At 40.8% G+C, this 21079-nt stretch overlaps 1 protein-coding gene across 1 annotated transcript; it reads right to left on the minus strand.

Moving 5' to 3' along the window:
- Positions 1-10457: 10457 nt before the first annotated feature.
- On the minus strand, positions 10458-20273 carry COX20 (cytochrome c oxidase assembly factor COX20). Its single transcript, XM_074990069.1, has 4 exons — positions 20127-20273; positions 11940-12054; positions 11742-11805; positions 10458-11043 (listed from the first exon to the last, which is right to left on the minus strand). The coding sequence occupies exons 1-4, from the start codon at positions 20163-20165 to the stop codon at positions 10923-10925; spliced, it is 339 nt and encodes a 112-aa protein (XP_074846170.1). The 5' UTR covers positions 20166-20273; the 3' UTR covers positions 10458-10922.
- Positions 20274-21079: the final 806 nt, after the last annotated feature.

Here is a 21079-nt window from a genome sequence, read left to right on the forward strand (position 1 = left end):
TTTAGAACTCCCAACTGTAGCTAGCAGCTGCAGTAGTATGGGCATTTGTTTTTTTGGGTTTAATATGCCTCAAGGTGGTCTTTGTACAATTAATGGAGTTCCAGTTGTGATTAAAAATGCAGATTGCTAATACAGAGAGGACTTGGACAGCCTTCAGAGTTGTCTGATGTGGCCATAGCAGTAAAGCAACTGTAAGACACACCCACAAATACTTTGCATCTGCACCCTGTGCCCTGAGGATTTTAGAATGAGGTGGGGTCTAAGAAACTACATCCTCTAATATGCTGGGAAAATGCTAGGTTCTGTTACTAGTACACACAGTTTTATTAGATGTGCAGAAAAAACCTTATTGGAATTCTGTTTAATATCCTGATGTGGAAATATGGTCTCTGTGCGTGTGTATGGGGGTTGTGTTTTTTTTTTAAACTTAGCTCTGAAAAATTAGATTTTGGGACTGCTGTCTTCCTGCTAACCCAGAGTAGATGGCCTCCTCTGCCAGGCTGGGGCCCTGTATATGTTATGAAATAGAATAGTGTTTCCCAAAGTCTGTTAGGTGTACCTCTAGTGGTACTCAAAAGGATTTCAAGGAGTACATGGCAGAAAATAAATTAATAAAAACAGGAGATAATCAGGGGGATGGCACTGGGAGAAGGGCTATGCCAATAAGGGCCAAAGTCCCGAAAGGCATATGTGAATGCTGTAAGTTTGCGAAACACTGAAATAGAATAATTATCTTGTTTAGATGAGGATTAATATTTCTAGCATGCTTAATGGCAGCAAATAATATCTTTTATTTTTAGTTGTCTGTTTTGGGAATTGGTGTAGTACAGCTTTTATTTTTTGTATGAAGCACTTGGTTTCTGAAATATCAAATGTGGCCTTTGAGCAAGCAAGTCAGTTTCCTGCTTGCTTTGAGGGAGCAGCAGGTTGGGTTCAGTTTACTTCTGCATCTTAAATCTGTACTTACTATAACAATCTCTCTGCCCCAAAGGGGTATGAGTCCCCTACCACAATAGACAGGCCTAAAATCACACCTCTTCTAAAAAAGCAAAGTCCTTTAGCGCTCTTTCCCAGTGATGTTTTCTAGTGGCATAACCTCAAAGCAGATCAGGGTTTGGTCATAACAAGAGCATGTATTACTCTGCTACATACAATGTAGTAATACCTATTTGCCCTGAGTCCTTTCACACTAAAACTGTCTGAGTCCTATGGATACCCACTTGCAAGGGACAAGTCTGAGGCCAAGGCTTGCTGTTCTAAATATTATGAAATGAGTAGCTGAAATATTATGAAATGAGAATAGCTTAACAAAACAAAAATGCCCTAGAGATGCTACTCACGCTTAAAAATAAGCATCTTGTAAGGACAAGAAGCGGGGAGAAGTGCTTTTAGTTGTCAGAAATAGTTTTGCTGTGGGGGGGAAAAACTCATGGATATAGTCAACACCTAATTTTTTTAGTTTTTCTAAGATGAGTAGAAGCTCTTTTAATTGGCAAATAGTTATTTACAGAACATAGACCCTGAGCCTGTAACCATTTAGAAATGGAATTATGTTTCCATGATTAGTGTTGTTGGTATCACTTGCAGCACCAAGCCTTGAGTGTGCTTGTGCATGTTTATATAAAAACCTGATTTTTAGAAATATTTAGGTTGCACTGTCTATCAACCGTTCACATCTCAGCAAAAATCTTGGGACATAGAAAATCCACTTTTCTAGCTGGAGGGTTTTACTTTTACCTGCTACAAACCAGGACAGTGCTGTAGTTTCTCACCGTCTACAGTAGTGCTTCAACAGGGGCATAGCTACTGCACTGCAGCGGTCCTCCTGTAGCATCGTGCTTTAGACATTTTCTACATCTGTGGAAGGGGTTTTTCTGTCACAGTTAATCCATCTCAGAAACAGTAGCTAGGTCAACTAAAGAACCCTCCTTTTGACCTAGCTGCCTCCAGACCTTGATTAGGTCAACTTATCTATGGTTCTTAAGGTGTGAATTTTTTCCATATCTAACTAATATACCTACCTGGATCTAAGATTTAGGTGTAAAAGAAAAAGTTCCCAAGAATGTTGTTTACACTTCAGTGACTGATTCAAGTACATGTTAACGTGGAGGGCTTTGTACCCGATGGGCAAGCGGTAACCTCCTGGGAAGGTGAGGCATTTCAACTGTATCAATCCAAGAGGGATAGAAGTACTGCTCTCCCTGGCTATCATGTCAAGTGCAAAAGATTTAAAGTCAGTGGGCTGCTTTATGTTGCAAGCCTTGCAGAGCTCAGAAATTGGATGTTCCTGAAGCAGGCAGAAGATGCTGACTGGGTCCTGGTAATAACCAGAGGGAAAGGCTAGCTAGCCAGCAGCTGGAAATGCACTGTCAGACCACGCAGAGGGATTGGCCTTTTTTCTGGGCTGGGAGATAGCCATAAAGAGAGGGGGAGATCAAGAGCAAATCTCTAATATGTTTCCACTATAATCAAGTTCCTCTTGTACGAGTGTTAGATGTGACTCTTAAGAAGACGACTGGCAAAGTAACAGGTAGACTGCAGAGACAACTTTGGAGATGGCACTTGTGGTTTCAACAACTTTCTTTTCTTGACGTAAGACAAGCCAATACTTTGAAGTCATCTAGTATGAATGAAGATCAGGAACTAAAATCATTGGAGGGGGGTACTTGATGCAAATCCCATGATTGCTAAGCAAGTCTAACAGTACTATACCCTGCAAGGAGTTGCAAATACTGGTTTTGATGAGGTTCAAGTTGGCTCAGCAAACAAATAACTTAGCATGGTAAAAGGTGGGTCTCCTAGTGGAGAGGACACACACGCAATCCAAGAATTAATAACCTGATGCTGTGACCCACAGGGACAGACCTGTAGGAAGGTTGTGAAAGAGTTTGAAACCAACAATGGTTTCTGCATGCAAGATGACTGGTACCTGATTAAGATAGGCATGTGTATAAGCTATTCATTGTTTTCAAGGTTGGTATTCTCTGTAATGTTTTTGTTCTAACTAAATCTTGTTTTATGAGCAGAGAACAGGACAGCATATATTAATCTAAACTCAAATTTGCTACAGTGATTGTATTGGAGAACAAGACAAACTGCAGTCTAAATCCCAAGTCTGATGCAAGAGGAATATGCGTTCCCATCCAGAGAAAGGTGACAGCTAGAGGCCTCAGACTTGTTTGCGGTGTCCTCAATGAGACCATGAAGGAGTGAATGTGAAGTTACCTTGTGAGCTGTGAGAGTGGCCACCAGAAAAATCATCTTGATGGTCAAATAAGTCTGTAAGGGATCAAAAAGCAAGTCCATTAATTTTAGGAGAGTAATATTGAAGTCCAAGGTAGGAGTTGGATCTCTAGCCAGTGGGTAAAAATGAAGGCAACCGATACTTAATTTAAATAGACACAGATGTTACTGCAAGTTTAATTTTGAAAGTGAAATGCTAGTTGAGGGTTGTAAATGTTGGGTCTACTACTTGGATTAGATAGTTTTGGGTTGGCCATTTGGAGAATCTTTTCCATTTCAAGGAGTTGAGCCTTCTTGTTGGAAGGTTTCCTGCTTTATATGAGAACTCCCTGAATTTGTAGGAACCAGTCTGTACTAATAGCATTTAATCAGCTGTTAGCCAAGCTGTCAGGTGGAATGACTGCAATCTGGGTGCAATATTTGACTTTGGTTCACAGATACTATGTATTGAACCACTTGTGAGGTAAATAGGAGACCACCTGGTCATTATAGGCCTGATAGAACTGCCTTGGTCAGCTAAGTATTTGTGGGGGGTGGGGGGTGGATCTCAGGATGACAGTAACCTTGTCTCATCTGACTTTGGATATTATCCTGGGGGTAAGGGAAAGTGGCAGAAAGATATGTAGGAGTTTGAGATCACAGGAGAAAGCCATCTGATAATGAAGCCAGGGTCATATCTGCCTGGGGCAAAAACTGGACATTTGCTGGTGTTCTCCGCTAAATAAGTCTGTTATGGGAGTCCTCTGAAGAAGATTGGCTGTATGATGGACTTTACAAGAACTGCCTGTTCTATTTAAAAACAGCTATGTCATTGTTGATGCCTCAGATGTAGCGCCAAGAGGATTATTTTATATTGATGACACCCCATTTAGAGCCTGATAGCTTGACAGAGAGGGGAAGAGTGAGCACTTGTTTGTACAATGCACTAGGGTTATGGGACTTTGCACTGTGGTGTTCCACAGATCTGGCAGGAAGGCTATGCAGGTCACTGTTGTGGCTCTCAGCTGTAGGATGTTCATATGTAATTTAGACTGCCCTGAGATCTTGTTCCATGCACCATGATTTAGGTGGATATTCGTGGCTCTTCCTAAAGTGTCTGAGAAATGCCATTGTCAGGAAGGAAGAATAGTAGCTCTTCTGTATGTTCACTGGATCTGGGCACTAATGTGAGCTCCTGCAGAACTTGAGATGGGTCTGTGACCATCTTAATCACATGGTCTGGATGTGGAATTCATAGATCTCTGCCAGAATTGTAAAGGCTGCATTTGAAGTCTACCATGTACATATACACTGATGTGCGTCTTAAGAATCCCAAACTCATTTGCATACCATTGTTGCATTTGAGTTGTGATTGCTCACCATCAATAGTGCAACCAGAACCTGTCCTCCTGGATGTAAATTATTGACAAGATTGATTACTGCTCCTATGCACTCTACTGTAGGTGATAGTACAGGGGACAATTTCTTGCAGTTCACAAAGATCCAAATTAAAAGAGCAGGGAAAGGACATAATCCAAGGCTGCTGCTGTGTCCTGTTGTAATCTGCCTTGGCCCAGCCAGTTGTCCAGTCATTTTGTGACTAGTAACCAAACCCACAGGAAAATAGCTAGCTGGTAAATTGAGAGCCATAACCCAGTTGTGAGCTGGGGGAGAGAAAATAATGGAGACAACTATCTGAACCTTTGTATGTACATCTGTTGAATTTCTTCAGGTCTAAATCTAGGATAGGATGAAGAGCTTTTTCATCTCTTTAGTCATGTAACACTGGCAGCAGAAACCTCTTCCCTGGAACTCTGATATAATCCCCTCAAGCTCCTAAACAAAGCAATAAGATCACTTCTGTTTGTAATAGACTGTTATGCGATAGTCCTGAAGAGGGAAATGGAGGTGGATAGGGGCTAAAAACTGAAATTGGATGCGAAGTAAATACAGGTAGTGAGCTCCAGCACTCATTTGCCTGAGGTCATGGCAGACTACACCTGATTAGAATAGTACAAACTGGCATCCAAAAGTCATACTGTTTAGACAAGATCTAATATGCATCCCAACCTCTCACAGATTTGCTGATGTTATAGGAGTTGTGTGTGTTGTGGTGGTGGAGAGAGGCTGGGGTACTCGATGTACCTCAGGTCTTTACCCAACATGATATTTGGATGGTAAGAGGGCATCCACTGTCTCAACTGGTGTTGATAATTGTACAGCTGGTGGTATGGTGATCTTCCCCTGCATCACAGTAACATTCTTCTTCATGCATCTGATAATTGCTGATCCATGCAATCTGGTAAGGAAGTACTCCCATTTTACACACACACAAGCCTACAGTCGTACAAGAATATGGTGACAGAGCCAAGAATTAAACTCTGCCTAGCATGCTAGAGCTCTAATACCTATACTGATCTACAGCAAGATGATCATTTTTTATATCCATCTTGCTCTAGGGAGCCATAAATATACTCTAATTAAAGACGGATTGACCTGCAAGCAACCTCCTCCAAAAGAATCCTGCTACTTACAAGTAGTTAGGAGAGAGCAATTCTGCTGAAGACTCCTACTGTGATAGAATTTAGTGGTAAAATATACCAATTCATCACCATCTTGGAGGTGTTTCAGACTTTTAATGAGGGGAGGTTCTCATTACAAGAATTGATAAATATAAAAATGGACAATCACTACTGACTGATAGTAGGCAGTGGAATCCTACTTAATTTTTTTTCTCTTGGATTTTAAAGTTAGGTGTCACACATTCCAACTGCCTAATGTTAATTTTAAAACCAGTTAATTGGAGAACATAAAAACAAATGATTTCAGAGGCATGTTGTTTTAGTGAAGAATCACAGAATGAAGTAGAAGTTAAATATAGGGACCATTTTGCACTGAAAACTTGCTTAGAACAATACACTTGGCATTGTAAGGGAAACGTGCTATTTGGGCTTGATTACCACATCCTGTCTGGTTATCAAAACAGACCAATAGTAGCTGACAGATTCTGATCATCCAGGAGGGGGAGGGATATTTGTGTTTTCTGGTGATAAAGCAATAGAGTACATGTGGTGTCACTACGTAGTAGAAGAGGTTTCCTGTCCTGAAGAGTTTACAGACTAAAGCTCAACCAATTCAGGCTTATATAGAAGGACAGATCACCATTACATTGTGGAAGATCATATCTGGAAACTATAGAGAGTCATGTTGAAGCTATTTGTGGATATTACCAGGAAGGCATTAGATAAAAGCTACCTAAGGCTCGTGCTCACAGTTGTATTTTTGTAACCAGTTTATCACTCATGACAAGGTTACAATGAACAGATTTGACATCCATGAAACAGCATTTTCACAACGTAATCACACTTTATCTGACCTTGTGTATCACTGCCTATCATGTCTGCATCTGTGTTGTGGAAGCCCCCAAGCAGCTAATCTGTATTTCCTCAGTGAGAGTTAGAGTGCCCAAAGCACATACATATGGTAACATGGGACAATGCTCTTCAAACAGTAGGAGGTGCCAGAAAGCTGCAGGGGAAAGGATTTACCTAATGAGTGGCAGAGTTAGCTAGTGCCACTCCTTCAACAACAGAATTGTTACAGGAAGACAATCAAAGGCCCCTGTAATTAAAAAAAAAAATTCATAGTGAACCAAATAAAGTATTAAATAGATTGCATACAGAGATTAAACCATGTTTAAAACCTCAACTATGCTACAAACTAGTTGCATAATTGATTCAAAACCATAGTTGAAAGGAGTAAGCCCTCATGTTTGACATAGGTATTCCAGACTTTAGCCTAACATTTGATATAAATGTGATTAGCCCAAGTACAAAATGTCAGTGAAGCCTATAATTTCTTTGACAACTCACATAGCTTTAACAGTCAACTGACATTTCAAAGAGAGCTCAAGTACAGCATCGTGCCTATAGCTAGCTACAGTGAGTTCAATTCCTCAGCGCTCTCTCATTGTAGATCGGGGTGGGAGGGAGGATTCCATGTATGTGCCAACAGTCTTAAATAGGGTGGTTACAATAGGGTGTGGGTTAGTAAGTGGCTGATTCACATGTGTACTCTGAGGTCACCTACTACAACAAGGTGCTAAGAGCACAGTTCAATTTTACATGTATTTTTGGAAAAAAGTTAATTGCCATGGCAAAAATAATTCCTAAGTTATAACAGAGAATTTGAAGAACTGTAAGTATTTGAGAATACTTACTTTAAGGGCCCCTGGCCTCTTTCTGTCCCTCAGCCCAGGAGCCCTTTCAGCAGCAGCACCACTTTGTGACCAGTCAGTTTCAGTTTACTTTCTCTTGTTGAGACAAACAGCTGCAGCAGGCCCTTTAAGACAGGGATGACATCAGCGTGCTGGCTAGTTTTCAGAGTATTCATTTCCTTCTTCAACTGTTCCAAACTAGCCCCTTTTCACTGACACTTAACTCTTGATGCTTCTGTGCTTCTTTCCTTCCTGCTCATTTCCTCTTCGACATACCCCCTCTTCCTTTTGTGATGATGTTGCTAACTCCCTCCCAGCAAAAAAATGGCCCTTAGATTGCTGTTGTTCAATGTGGCTGTATGTTATAGCCACCCCTACCCCCGCTTTGGCTCATCTTGGTTGTAAACTACTATAATTCAAATAAATATTCCATCATAAGAACTAAAGCATCAGCTCTACAAAGACTTATGCAGTTGAGTTGCCACACTGAGTTCAATGGGCTGAGTCAGACAAGTAAATTTACATCATTAAACAGGTTGCAGTTTTGTATTTACCACAGCTAGTAATAATATCATGGCTCCCAGCCATGGACAGCTGCTCAAAAGCACTTGGCAGTTCAGCAGGGGGAAATGTGTAGTTTGAAACTGACACCACTGCTGAAGGAGCAGTAGGGCATATTGCCACCTTTCTCCCCAAATTTGCCTATAATACGTAATGCAAAAAACAGTGGAACTATTGCTGTTTTCAACCTCTTCCCTACTATTTTCCATTTACTGGGGGGAAAAAAAAAAAGTTTAGTAGAAAATGTTACAAAACCAAGCCTCAAAAGTCAATGAGTTATTTTAAAACAAATAGCAAAAGAAATTAATAATTATACAAACAGTAGCAATGAGTTACCTTAGTATGAATGTTTACCAATTACTCAGTGCAAGTCTGTCTCCCCCTCCACCCAATGCTCCAGTTTTGTGTAATATTGTTTGCCCCTGTACTGTAGTGTGGGATAAAATACTCCTAACTGAGACAGGACTGCATGTCAATGTAAATGTGAAGTTTCCTTGATTTGAAACTTCACTATTTTTTGCTAGTTTCCACTACCCAATAATTTTTGTTGGATAATCTGTGTATCCGATTGTCCTAATGTGCATTTCAAACCTTTCCCTGCCAGTTTGGAGAGGGAGGACAGGGGAGCTATGACACCTTTCTTCAAAGAAAGGTGCAAACTATATAAGCTGTGTGAATTTTGTCTTTTCCTAACTCATTTACCTTTCAGCTAGCAAGCATGCTCAACCCTTCCTTAGGCTGTAACTCCATCCCAATTCTTATTTAGTCAGAGAGGGAATAATTCAGCCATGTATTAAAATAGGAGTTTCCTAGACATTGTTGACTGCTGCCTATTCTCCAGTGTCACTCTAGATTTCCATAGGTGGTAATTGGGTTGGACAAAAATGTAGGAGAAAAATTATAAAACCAGAGGGGAAATACTTTTATTTCTGACCAGGGATTGGTTCTGTGTGGCTGCACAGTTTGTACAGATATTCTAGTCCATAGACTATTTCAGAAAGGAAGGAAAGCACTTGATAGGATTGAGTCCTGCAACAATTATTTTGTACTTTACACAAAAGCCTTTAAACTGAAAAGCTCTCTTCCCAAACAAAATCCATTTTACTGTTAGATTTCCCAAACAAGATCAGGAAAGGAGAATTCAACCCCACCAGGAGGAAATGAACAGGAGGATGAAGAAGAAAAATAGGATTTTTAGTCTGTTGGGAAATCAGTCCATGTATATAAATGCATTAAAAGCCATGATGCACTGGTTAACATTTAAGTAAAAAAGTAAAATTCACCATGCAAGGCACTGCATTTAGCCATTTGGAATAGAAATCCATCAAATACATACCTCTCTGTGGTTAATATTACCAGGTCTGTGTGTAAAACTTGCCTCAGGCTCAAGCTATCATATATTGTTGTTGTGTCAGTCTGTCCAGGCAAGGTTCTACCATGTTGTCCGTCCCTCCCTCCCGCTCCATGGACACCCCCATGTTGTTGTTTAGGGGGAAGTGAATCTAAACCCCTTTCAGTCTACAGGTTTATTTTTAAAAAAATGTGTTTTTTACTCACTAGAAAAGTTTGAGTAGTTGAGCGCTTTAAGAACACAGGCCTTGATTCCAGGAGGTATCAAGTACGCTCCTTACTGGCCCGATATAGATAAGCACCATCTACAAAAGGGAAACTCTGAATTAAAGCAAAGTTTCAATAATATACTTCTGCCATACAATACTATCTACAGGGCTCTCTAAGAGAATAGTAAATTTTAACAAAAGTAGAAAAACTCAAGTCAAAACACCAATTTTATACTATATGGTGCACATGTCAAGCTAATATATTGACCCACCAATGCAATTCATTACTGTGACTCATCAAGGCTAGCAGAAACCTCTCTGCCAATTATTAAATTCTAATTAATAGTGGCTACAAGTGCTCTAATGGGAAGATCAGGACTTTTAAGGTAAAGGCTTGGTCTACACTTAGTTTAAAGTGCAGCTAAGGCATCAAAGTCACAACTAACATGCTAGGAGAGAGCTCTCTAGGTAAACCACATCCAAGACGGGACTCTTCACTAGGAGTGTGGCTCCCAGTGCTGTAACCCAGTTTACACTTTACAGCAGTATAACTTCCTGCACTCAGGGGGATTGCAGAGCAGTAAAAAGGTAGTGTAGACTTAGCAAAGGTATCCCAGACATTACTATTGAACAGTAGCACATAGCCCTCTTCCAGACTTATTAGTAAACTTAATTTGAAATAAAGAACACCCCACCTTTATCTAGCCTCTATTTAAGAGGCTTGTTAAAAACATTTCAGTAGCCAGTATCTGCTAAAAGAAACTGCCCATTATTCTGTGCATGCTTCTCAAAGATAAGAGGGATCTTTACCATATTCATTTTGTTTCAGTTAACCGCATTAATATTCCTTTTGTTAAAATTAGGTATAATTTTCTCATTCAAGAACATGAAACTGCACAGAGGTATAAAAAACCTTTATGTTAATGATTATTTACAAAGATCTTGTTTAGACATGGGGAAACAATTATAGCCTGGATTATTTTTCTTTTACCGTAAAATAATGGCAAAACCTCTACTCACTGTAGAAGAGCTACACATCATTGTCCTAAATAATTCTGAAACATTGTCATTAATCCTCAGTAATGAAATTTATCTTTTTTTCCCAAAAAAGACAATGAGCCAGAGACTGGAAGTATATAAATGTATGCAATTTTTAGCTCCATATGCAGCCCCAATTCTTTCTTTAACTGACTGAGTAGTTTGAATCCATTAGCAAAAATAACATGTGGGTTATTAGTTTGGTTCTCATTCTGTGTTGATACGAAGAGGGTGCCTTTGGACTTTCAATTCCATTTTCAGATGCTATAGTTTCCATTTGACCATTGGGTTGCTCTGTAATAAGTTAAGCATTGCTTCCTTGACTGCTATTTTTGTTTCCTTGCTGGATCAAAATCAGTACTTTCATATAAAATCTTGTTTTTCATCCCTTCTTGAATCATTCTTTGCTGAATCCTTAGTTTGGCATGATTGTATCTGCAATATATCCTTAAAGGGGAAAGGAAAAAAAACAAAAAGCAACATTTGAGAATATCGAGTTACAACTGTTCAACTAGTTAATGTTTGAATTGTAAATTCTACACATCGTAACTGGACATTTTACAAGTGTTTATGTAAACATTAGCACAGCTGCTAATTGTCTAAGGCATGGTTCTATATCCACTTTACACAAGGAATTCCCATGTGCAAGCAGCTACAAAATTAGTTTCTAAACATATAATTCATTTTTACTAGTACAGATCTGAATTTGGTCCTGGTCCTGCATAAATACATACACGTTTAAAGTTTTAAACATGTGAGCAGTCCTCAGTGATTTCAAGGAATGCTACTTTTGTACCTAAAGATAAATACATCTTTAAGTGTTCACAAGAACAACAACAAAGTAACGATTTTAATTGAAAGACTCAAAAGTTAGGAGCAAAATGAGATAGTAAGAAGAAAGATGACAAGAACACTGCTTTGTCTCTTGGGAGACTAAGCCACATGTAGCACAGTGCTTTTTTAAAACATTTTAATTAAAACTGAGTATAATAGTTTAAGGTTAATAAACACCTTTGCAAAAATAAGTTTTGGGAATGGATTTAAAAAAGAGAAAGCAGACTTCTAAGATCAGTATGAAAGGTCACAGAGGACAACACAACCCTTACAGCACTGAGATGTCATAATTTAAAGAACATTTTATGTACCAGCATCCTAAAGTTGTCAAAATAAAACCTCCCATTCCAAAGTCAAAAGACCGTTTAACTCTACCTGAAAGAGAGGGAAAAAAGATAATGAAAACAATCATCCAAACTACTTTTATTTTCTCTCAACTAGAAGAACAAATCAAGCATTAAAATTAATTTCTTGCTGAAGAAATACAGGAAACCAATAAAAATACTTACTGGTTGCTAAAAAATGTCCAAGGCCCACAACCAGAGAACCCACTGAACCATAGAGTATTGACTCTCGTGCACAGGGAACATTTTGGACATCAAGGATTCCTAGCAGCTTAAAGGACTAGAATTAAAAAAAAAAAAAAAAAGAAAGAAAAGTTTAATAATATCATAATGTATATATTTTTTATAAAATTACAAAGCCAAAAAATAAAGGGGTTCCCCATAGATTCAGTCATTGGTATAAAACAGTTAATTTGTTGGTTTTATTTTAAAAAGCTCATAACATTTTTGTTATTTTCAGGTGAAATTGTTTTTGTGTAAAAACTACACTGTCAAACATGAGGTTGTGAAAGAAGACTGAGCCAAATTTATCCTGATATTCCAGACTATAACTGAATGTCAGGGATAAATTTGGGCCACTGCATAATTAAATTATATGAAGTAAATGCTAAACATGTTACCAGAAATATTCATTCATAAGCACTCATTAATACCTTCTAAAACCAGATTGTGGCTAATTTAGTGGTGATATACTTGCTAACTAGTGCCATCAATTTAATTTAAAATCTAGGGAAAAAGGATAAATTTCCATCAAGTTACCCATCTCAGCCTTATCACAAGGAAGACTTGATCCCCCTTTAGTATTTTTGTGCACATACACACAAACAAATTCATGGTATCTTCCTATCTATCTATTCATGGAGAGCTGTCTCCATGACAACTAAAATACATTCTGACTCGAAGTATTTGTTGAGATTGATTTAAAATGGCTCAAAATGTGTCCTACCTTCCCAACAAAATCACATTACCCCACAAAATTTGAGACACAGGTAGACTTTGGACATGGCCTAATTCAAGAGGATGTACTCAGGGAATTTCTATTCAGTGAAACGTTTTTTAAAAACTATTATTTGAAAGCCAGACAGGATCATTTCAATAAAAGAACGTGAGGGAGGAGGTGGGGGGAAACACCACGTAGTGAAAAATATTTTTGTCAGGCTCCAAACTCACCAACGCTAATTTACATCTTTAGGTGCTTAAATACCTTTAAAAATATGCCCCTAAGTAAATTGTTAAAAATGTTTGTGGCACCACTGGAAACAAAATCCCAATTAAGTTTCTACATTAAATGACCCAGGTCTACCCACCAGACTATACAGGCTCACACACGCTGCTTTACAGATCTTTACTTGGCCAACTGCAAAAAGAATAATATTTAGCTACTTTATGAAGTGATTGACATGTACAAATTAAAAAGATCTGTTTTTTTGAGACATTATCTTAAAGCACTGAAATTCTGGATGACTTAGTGAGCTTCGAGGCCTTATAGATTATGCATAATAAGTGTAGTCAACAGACCAGGGTCCTAAACCTGAGTTAGACAATTTATTTAAATGTTTTAAGCAGAGTGGATAAAAACTGATTTTTAAAAAAAATGGTTTTATTTAAATCAGATTTTGATTAAAAAAAAAATCAGTAAGATACTAAAGTTTTCATTGAAAAATAAGTTACAATTAAATCTTGTCAAACATGCTACATGTATGCTTACAGTCTCATAAAAATGAAGGGCCTAAGTCTGTCCAGCCTAATTACTAGCTCTTGCTTCTTAAAAATTCTGGACTTTGTTTCTCAGCAGAAACAAAAAAAAAAAAAACCAACAGCATGTGCAAAGAAAGACACAAGCTGGATAGGACAGTTTTCATTCTGCGCTTATGTGGTCATGGTGGACTTTGGCCAAGCACAGCAGAGGAGTTAGTTAAGACATTGTCTTAAGATAGAAAGACCAATATCTAGGGAAGGATAGAGGCAGCATAGAAAGGAATAGTGGAGTGAACTAGAAAGAAAACGGAAGGGCATTATTCCGCATGCACACAGCATCATATTTTCACCCCACTTTTGCCACAGGAAAACTGTCATGGCTTCTGTGCACAAGATATCTTATCAGGGAATATTTTGAAGAAATTTGTTCCCTGAGTTAAAAAGGAAAATGTGTCAAGTGTAAGCGGTGCAAGATGATGCAGGGCTTAATATCAAGAATGAAACATCATTTGGGAAATGGCTGATTGGGAGAATATGATGTGAATACATATGTGGATATTGTGGACCGGATCAGTTGGTTAGTAATTTAAATGCATCATTCTTCAAGAGTTTCTCTATGCCTTTTAGTATAAATGTTATCTGAAAAGTACATTCTCTAGCTGTTTGCTGTACTGGATATTGCTAGAAAAAAAAGTTTAGATAATCCTTACAGCTTGTTTAATTAGTTAACCAGGTTTAGAATTTTTCACTCAAGTAAACAATACAGAAAGCTCTGCAGTAAGAGAAACCTAGGATTGCGAGTTACCAATGTCATTTTCTTATTAAATGCAATACAACCTCCTCATTTTGGAACAGTATGGCCACAGACCATAACTCTATTCCATATTTTACTTCAGCGTAACTTAGCTTTTCCAAGGGAAACCCATTCTATACTTGTGTTCTCAAAAACCAGAAATGCCAGTAAGTTCAATGGGGCTTACTCCAAAATTAAATGCCCTCTAAACAGTGGCCATTTCTACACAGGCCACTTTCTTCAAAAGTGGCATGTTAATACATGACCCAAAATACGCTAATGAGGTGTGGATGCAAATTCCCCATGCCTCATTAGCATACAGTCACGTGATTTGGAGTCCAGAGGACTGTTCTTCCGGACTCCAAAATGCTGTGTAGAAGCGTGGCCTCAGGGGAGCTTCCAGAAGGAAGTCCTTCTTCCAGAGACCCCTTCTTCCCAAAAATTTTTGGGCAGAAGGGGCCTCCGGAAGAAGGACTTCCTTCTGGAAGACCCCCCGGGGGCTGCGCTTCTAAATGGCCTGTTGGAGTCCGGAAGAACGGTCTTCCAGACTCCAAATCACATGACTGTATGCTAATGAGGCATGGGGAATTTGCATCCACACCTTATTAGCATATTTTGGGCCATGTATTACCAGGCCACTTTTGAAGAAAGTGGCGTGTGTAGAAACAGCCAGTGAGTCTTAGCTTATTTTTGTAAATTGATTTAAATCAATGATTTTGTTTTTGTTACTTAAATTGTGATTTAAATCAATCCACCCTGATTTTATATACACCTTTTATCACTATTCAGCAGATAGCTCAGTGGTTTGTCTATTGGCTTGCTAAACCCAGGCTTGTGAGCTCAATCCTTGAGGGGACCATTTAGGGATCTGGTGCAAACAGACTAAAAGAAATAAAAATTCAGCAGGGATGGTGCTTGGCCCTGCCAAGAGGGCAGGGCACTTGATGACCTCCTAAGGTCCCTTCCAGCTCTATGAGATGTGTGCTTTACATGAAGACATGGCAGTGAATATGCGTATCTTTGTCAGACAGGCACCACAGGAGAGTGTTGGGGCAGCACTACTTTAACGGAATAATCTAAGGACCTGCTCATCCCCTCGTAAATTACCAAAAGCTATACACCTTAATTTATACTCATAAAAGACCAATGAGAAGTCCTGTGGCACCTTACAGACTAACAGATTTTTTGGAGCACAAGCTTTTGTGCGCAAAGACCCACTTTGTCAGATGCATCTGCCGAAGTAGGTCTTTGCCCACAAAAGCTTATGCTCCAAAAAAAATCAGTCTATACGGTGCCACAGGACTTCTCATTGTTTTTGAGGATGTAGAGTAACACAGCTACCGCTCTGATAAAAGAACAATAGTATGTCTTCTACAAAATCCAAAAAGAGAATTAATTTTAAAAACATATGTTCTTAAAGAAATGCATATTTCAAAGCAGAACCATACCTTTATTTCGACCAAAAATAAATACAATCCTTTTGTCAGGAATCATTAACACAATCCTTTTTGGAGGAAAAAGGTGTTATGTAGTCTGGGGTTTCTAAGGGACCTAGGCATCTACTACTCTTTGATCCCTTTGAAAACTCAAACATTACTCAATATTGGTCAGCCTCACATGCTGGTCCATATATGTAATTTTACCAAAAATGTATAGCTATTCACTTTTCTATTACATTACTGTTTGAGACTAATTAGAAGTAATATTATCAAACACAAGACAAAAAAGCCTATTGTGAATTGATGCTTATGAAGAGACAAGGCCACACATATTTACATGATAAAATGCAATATGGAAAAATCTTAATTATTTATTGTCATTCTTAATTATGTTTAGTATCTTATTACACAAGCAGTTCCACTTAAATCAGTAGGACTACGAAGAGAACAGTACCGGTAAGTAACAAGCAGTCCTGTAGCAACCTAAAGAATAACAAATTCATTAGGTCATGAGCATTCCTGTGAAAAACCCACTTCCTCAGATGAATGAGTAGAAAAATAGAATCCAAGGTTTATATGGGGCATAGGTGGAAAAAATAAAAGGATTACCTGGTACTAATGGGACCAGTGAATGAAGCAAATTAAGGAGAATGTGTCCCATTACTGGAAATATCAAAGGTGAGGAAATTGCCCTTGTAATGCATAAAATAGTTAAAGATCACTGTTTAGGCCTGGATTACATGCGTCAAATCTGTAACCTTGTGGTAAAGTTATTTTGTAGATAAGTGGGTACTTTTAAATCCATTATTGAATGTCCAGTGAACCCAAATGTTCCCCTATAGGTTTGTGTGTATTCCAGTTCCTGCTGTTGGATTTATGTCCATTCATCCTTTGGTGCAGATACTGCCAGGTTTGTCCAATGTACAAGGCAGAGGGGCAACACTGGCACATGATGGCATGTATCATATTAGTGGCTGGGCAGGTGTTTGAGCCCCTAATGGCCTGGCTGATGTCACTAGGTCCTGTGATAGTGTCACTTATACAGATATGTGGACAAAGCTGTTAATGGGGTTTGTTGCAGGGACACTATTTCTGTAGTACTGTGTATGACAGCTGGTAAGTATTGAGGTTGGGCAGTTGTCTGTAGGAGATGACTGGCCTCTCACCCAAGGCCTGTGAAGGATCATGTTCCAGTCAATGATGAACTGGACGGGTTTAAGCTGGGAGCTATAAGTGATTACAAATGGTGTTCTGTTATTTTCCTTGTTGGACCTACCATGAAGTACGTGATTTCGGGGTACTCAGCTATGTGTCGGTAAGGTCAGCAGAACCGTCTTCATAGGGTATCATTATATAAAGTAACAGTACTGCGGCACTTTAAAAACTAAAATTTATTAGGTCATGAGGTTCTATGGGCAAAACACACTTCAGGTGTGAAATGGCTACAGACTAACACAGCTACCCCTCTAAGCTACCATCTCAGTTACCACTGATGTCAAAGGGAGCTGGAGGCAGTCAGAACTTCAAAAGAACATATCACATGATCAAGACTTTCATGGGGACATGCTACAGAAAAAGTAAAAATCTTTCAAACATACAAACTTCTTATACTTTTGTTATTGATTATTACACAGGTCTGTATGTAAGAGAAGTAAAGAATTAGTCTACAAGGCTTTGTTTTAACAAATATTTTTCTTGGTATAGAGAAAGCACATTAATAGTTATTTCAGATTGTTCAAAATGTGTACAACAGAAAGTTAATCTAATAGTACTAGGCACAGATTACAAGAGAGATGAAAGGGGAGGAAAGAGTAAGAAGAGTAAGAGAAGAAATAAGTAACATTTTAACATGTTATTTGTCCTGTCACTGTACATGACTGTAAACCCTTAAAAGAATTAAAAATCTACAGCGTTCTAAAAATATCAGCAAGAAAAATATTGGCCTTCACAACTGTGGAAGAAAAGATGAGACCATTTCTTTGGTTAGTTAAAATAATAAAAGAAAGAACAGAAAAAGGCGACTTTATCTTGTTATAAATGTGTTTCTAGAGACCTAATACCTGACTTTGAAGTGAAAAGACTTTGGAAAGACTTATACCTAAATGGTCCCCTAAACAATAATTCCAAGTGTAGACACCTCTGAATGAATGCTCACTTAGGCCCTAATTTTGCAAGCTGCTCTGCACCAGTTGCAGCCTGTGACTTACTGGGCTGCAGCCACACTACTCCCCGCTTTTAGAAGGGGCATGTTAATCAGGTATTTCAGAAGACGCTAATGAGGCACTGACATGAATATGCAGCACCTCATTAGCATAATGGCAGCCACATGCAATTCGAAAGTGCTGCTTTCAAAATGCATGCTCCCTGTCTAGCCAAGGGCCTTTCAAAAGGAGCCCCCTGACTTCAAAAGCCCCTTCTTCCTATTTGGTTTTAGGAAAAAGGGGCTTCCAAAATCAGGGAGTCCTTTCAAAAGGACTCCAGCTACACAGGTGGCATGCATTTTGAAAGCAGCACTTTTGAATTGCACACGGCTGCCATTATGATGCAGCACTTCAAAAGCATCTTTCAAAATCCCTCATTAACATGTCCCTTCCAAAAGGGATGGGTAGTGTGGCCACAGCCTTAAAGTCCTACTGACTCAGGGCAGCTAGCCTTGGTTGACAAGACCAGCAATTTTCAGACTCCACTGCATTTATAAATCACATGCTTAAAACACAGTCTGTGGCTCAGGTTAAAGTAACTATTGTCTGAAAGCAGTCCTAAAGCAGAGAACAGAGATTCTCATTTTTTCCCTGTAGTTGTGATCCATGCATTAAGTTTCATGGACCAGCTCCCCCTTTCACTCTCAACTGTACTGACTGCCTCCCTTCCCAAGCGTGATTGCATAACATTCCTGTGACATTTAAATCACCTGATTATGTGGAAAAGATATATTAGGAAAGCATTTACTGTATTTTTAGCTATCTTTAGTACACTTCACAAACTGGATACAAGGATAAAAGCCAGCCCCATATGACCTAGCAACCTCTTTAGACCAGCAGGAAGTACTTAACAGACCAGAGACTGCAACTACTCTAGGACGGAGGGCTTCATTCAGTTAATTTTAACAGCAGTTAAAATTTAAGAGTATGTAAGAGGATTCAATTAAATTGTAATGTATTTTACTACAAATATTTTTGGAAAACAATATGCTGCATATGTGCACACAATGATGTCCTCCATTAAAAAGGAGACCAAAAAAAAATATCACAGGAAACTTTCAAGCTGCTTTACATTCCTATGAGTTTTTTTGTATTTGCTTTTAGATCTAGAAGAATCCTAAATCACATCCCATAGAACAAACCTGTGGTGAAGGGATCTGGACATCTCTTTCTTTGCTTTCTTTCCCCCACTGACCTCCCAACAGCTTAGGCAAGCCCCCAAAAGGACATGAGGAGTCTTGCCACAAATGGAGCAGCTTCCAGGGGCTCCTAGGGACACCTTGTGCAATACCAGCATCTTGAAGATCCATTGGACCTTGGCACCTAAAACTATTTACCTTGTAAAAGATGCCCCCAGGGCATATTTTGCAGGAAAAAAAAATACAACGGAGAATGCAAGATATATTAAATATATAAAGGGGCTCAGTCACCCAGACATCCATGCCCAGCTCTCGGGGGCAGCTAATCAAAGCTAAGAGAACATAAGCCATGTACCAGCATGTACTTTTTTATTTTTTAAATATTCACATATAAGCTGTCTGCACAATAGAGAGGATCTGGAGAACTCGATTTTGTCAATATACCCGTCAAAATTGACTCCACTGCACGTACAAGTTGATGGAAATTATTTATCAAAAATAACTGAAGTCTGAGACATGCTGCTTGTGGGTTACAGATTGGAGGATATTTACTGTCTACACTGGGGCACTGCACACTCCCCATTTGAGCGTTAACATTTGCACGGCTCTCATTTTTCACTCTCCCCCTGACATACTTCGCACCTGGCCCTGCCATAATTTGCTGCCACCGCCGGCAATTAAACACAGGCAGCTTTTAAAAGGCTGGCAGCCCGCGGGCCATGTGCTCAGTCACAGTTATGAACTCCCCCCCGAGAGCCAAGCCACGGGCTCGGGGAGCCCTAGTGGGCGATCGCTGCAGCCCCGAGGCTCTGGGCACTGACTTGTAACCTTGAGGAGGCCCGAAATAGCCTCGGCAGCCCCGCTGCGAGAAGACTGAGGGAGGCACCTTCGCGTCGGCCCGGGAGAGACCCCGCGGGGACCCCGGCCTGAGTCCCAGAGCTGCGCTGAAGGGAGGGGGCGAGGGGTGGACAGGAGTCGGGGGGCGACAGAGCAGCCAGGTAGCCAAGGTCCCTCCCCCGCCGCCCGCCCCCTCCGAGCGGGCCCGCGAGGAGAAGGCTCCGCTGTGAGCTGCCCCGCGTTACCTTCTCCGAGCCTGGCTCACGCTCGCCCTCCCCTGCCATAGCGCCACTCACAGCGCCCTCCGCCCGCTACCAGCGAGGCCGCACCGCGCAGTGTCAAAGACTAGAGAAGAGCGCCAGGGAGCCGCTCTAGCCACCCCTCCCGTCTCTATGGTGCCCGAGACTAGCCGCCATTTTAGGTACAGCGCTGAGAGGTTCCAGCAAAATCCTTTGTTCACTGAAATGGGTCGCGGGGCCAGCGTGGGGGCGCGCGCGCGCGCGCGCGCTCCCGGCCCAAAGCCCGCGCGCCCCCGCGCGTTTCCGCCATGTCTCACACATGTACACGCACAGCGCGCGTCACGGGGGCGGGCTCGTGAGCGAGCCGGAAAAAAAAAAAGCGGGGTGGTAGGGAGTCGTCTGCCCTTCCCTCAGGCCGGGGGCAGAGCGCTAGGGGCCAAATTTGGCCGGTGCTTAGAGTCAGCCCGCGACTGGGAGGCGGCGGCACGGGAAGTGGGGTGTGGGCATGTCACGTCACACCGCCTCCTCCCCTGTAGAGAGCAGCCCCGCTGGGGGGCGCGAGGGCAAACTGGCGCTGCCCCTGCCGCCTCAGCCGGGGGCGCCTGATCCCCTGGCCCCGCGCGCGGAGCTTTGCCATCACGCTCCCTCATTGCCCGAGCAGGTAATGAGGGCCCCGTCAGAGGCTTGGCGGGCTGTGCGATACGTCACACGTCTCCTGTTGGGCCTCGCGCCAGCAGCCGGCCAGCAAAGCACCCTGAAAGCGTGCAGACCCCGCGGGCACTGCAAGCCGGACGCGGACACGTGCTGGACATGCGGGGCCCGCAAAGACGAAGTGGAGGAAGGGAGAAAACGATGCCTAACAGCTTACAGATACAGAGGTGCTGGAATTAGCGGGGGTGCTGCAGGAGCAGCAGCATCCCCTGAGCTGAGGTGGTTCCCAGTATGCACAGGCTTTGGAG

Source organism: Carettochelys insculpta, chromosome 3, assembly GCF_033958435.1.
Source record: "Carettochelys insculpta isolate YL-2023 chromosome 3, ASM3395843v1, whole genome shotgun sequence".
In the NCBI taxonomy this organism is placed as follows: Eukaryota; Metazoa; Chordata; order Testudines; family Carettochelyidae; genus Carettochelys; species Carettochelys insculpta.

What these genes read in the sequence shown, in the direction of transcription:
- COX20 (XM_074990069.1), bottom strand. Translation starts at nt 20,165, where the DNA reads ATGGCAGGGGAGGGCGAGCGTGAGCCAGGCTCGGAGAAG. An exon ending in TGGACATTTTTTAGCAACCA is followed by an intron (nt 11,806 to 11,939) that starts GTAAGTATTTTT and finishes CCTCTCTTTCAG; the next exon opens with GTAGAGTTAAACGGTCTTTT. An exon ending in TTGACAACTTTAGGATGCTG is followed by an intron (nt 11,044 to 11,741) that starts GTACATAAAATG and finishes TTCCCCTTTAAG; the next exon opens with GATATATTGCAGATACAATC.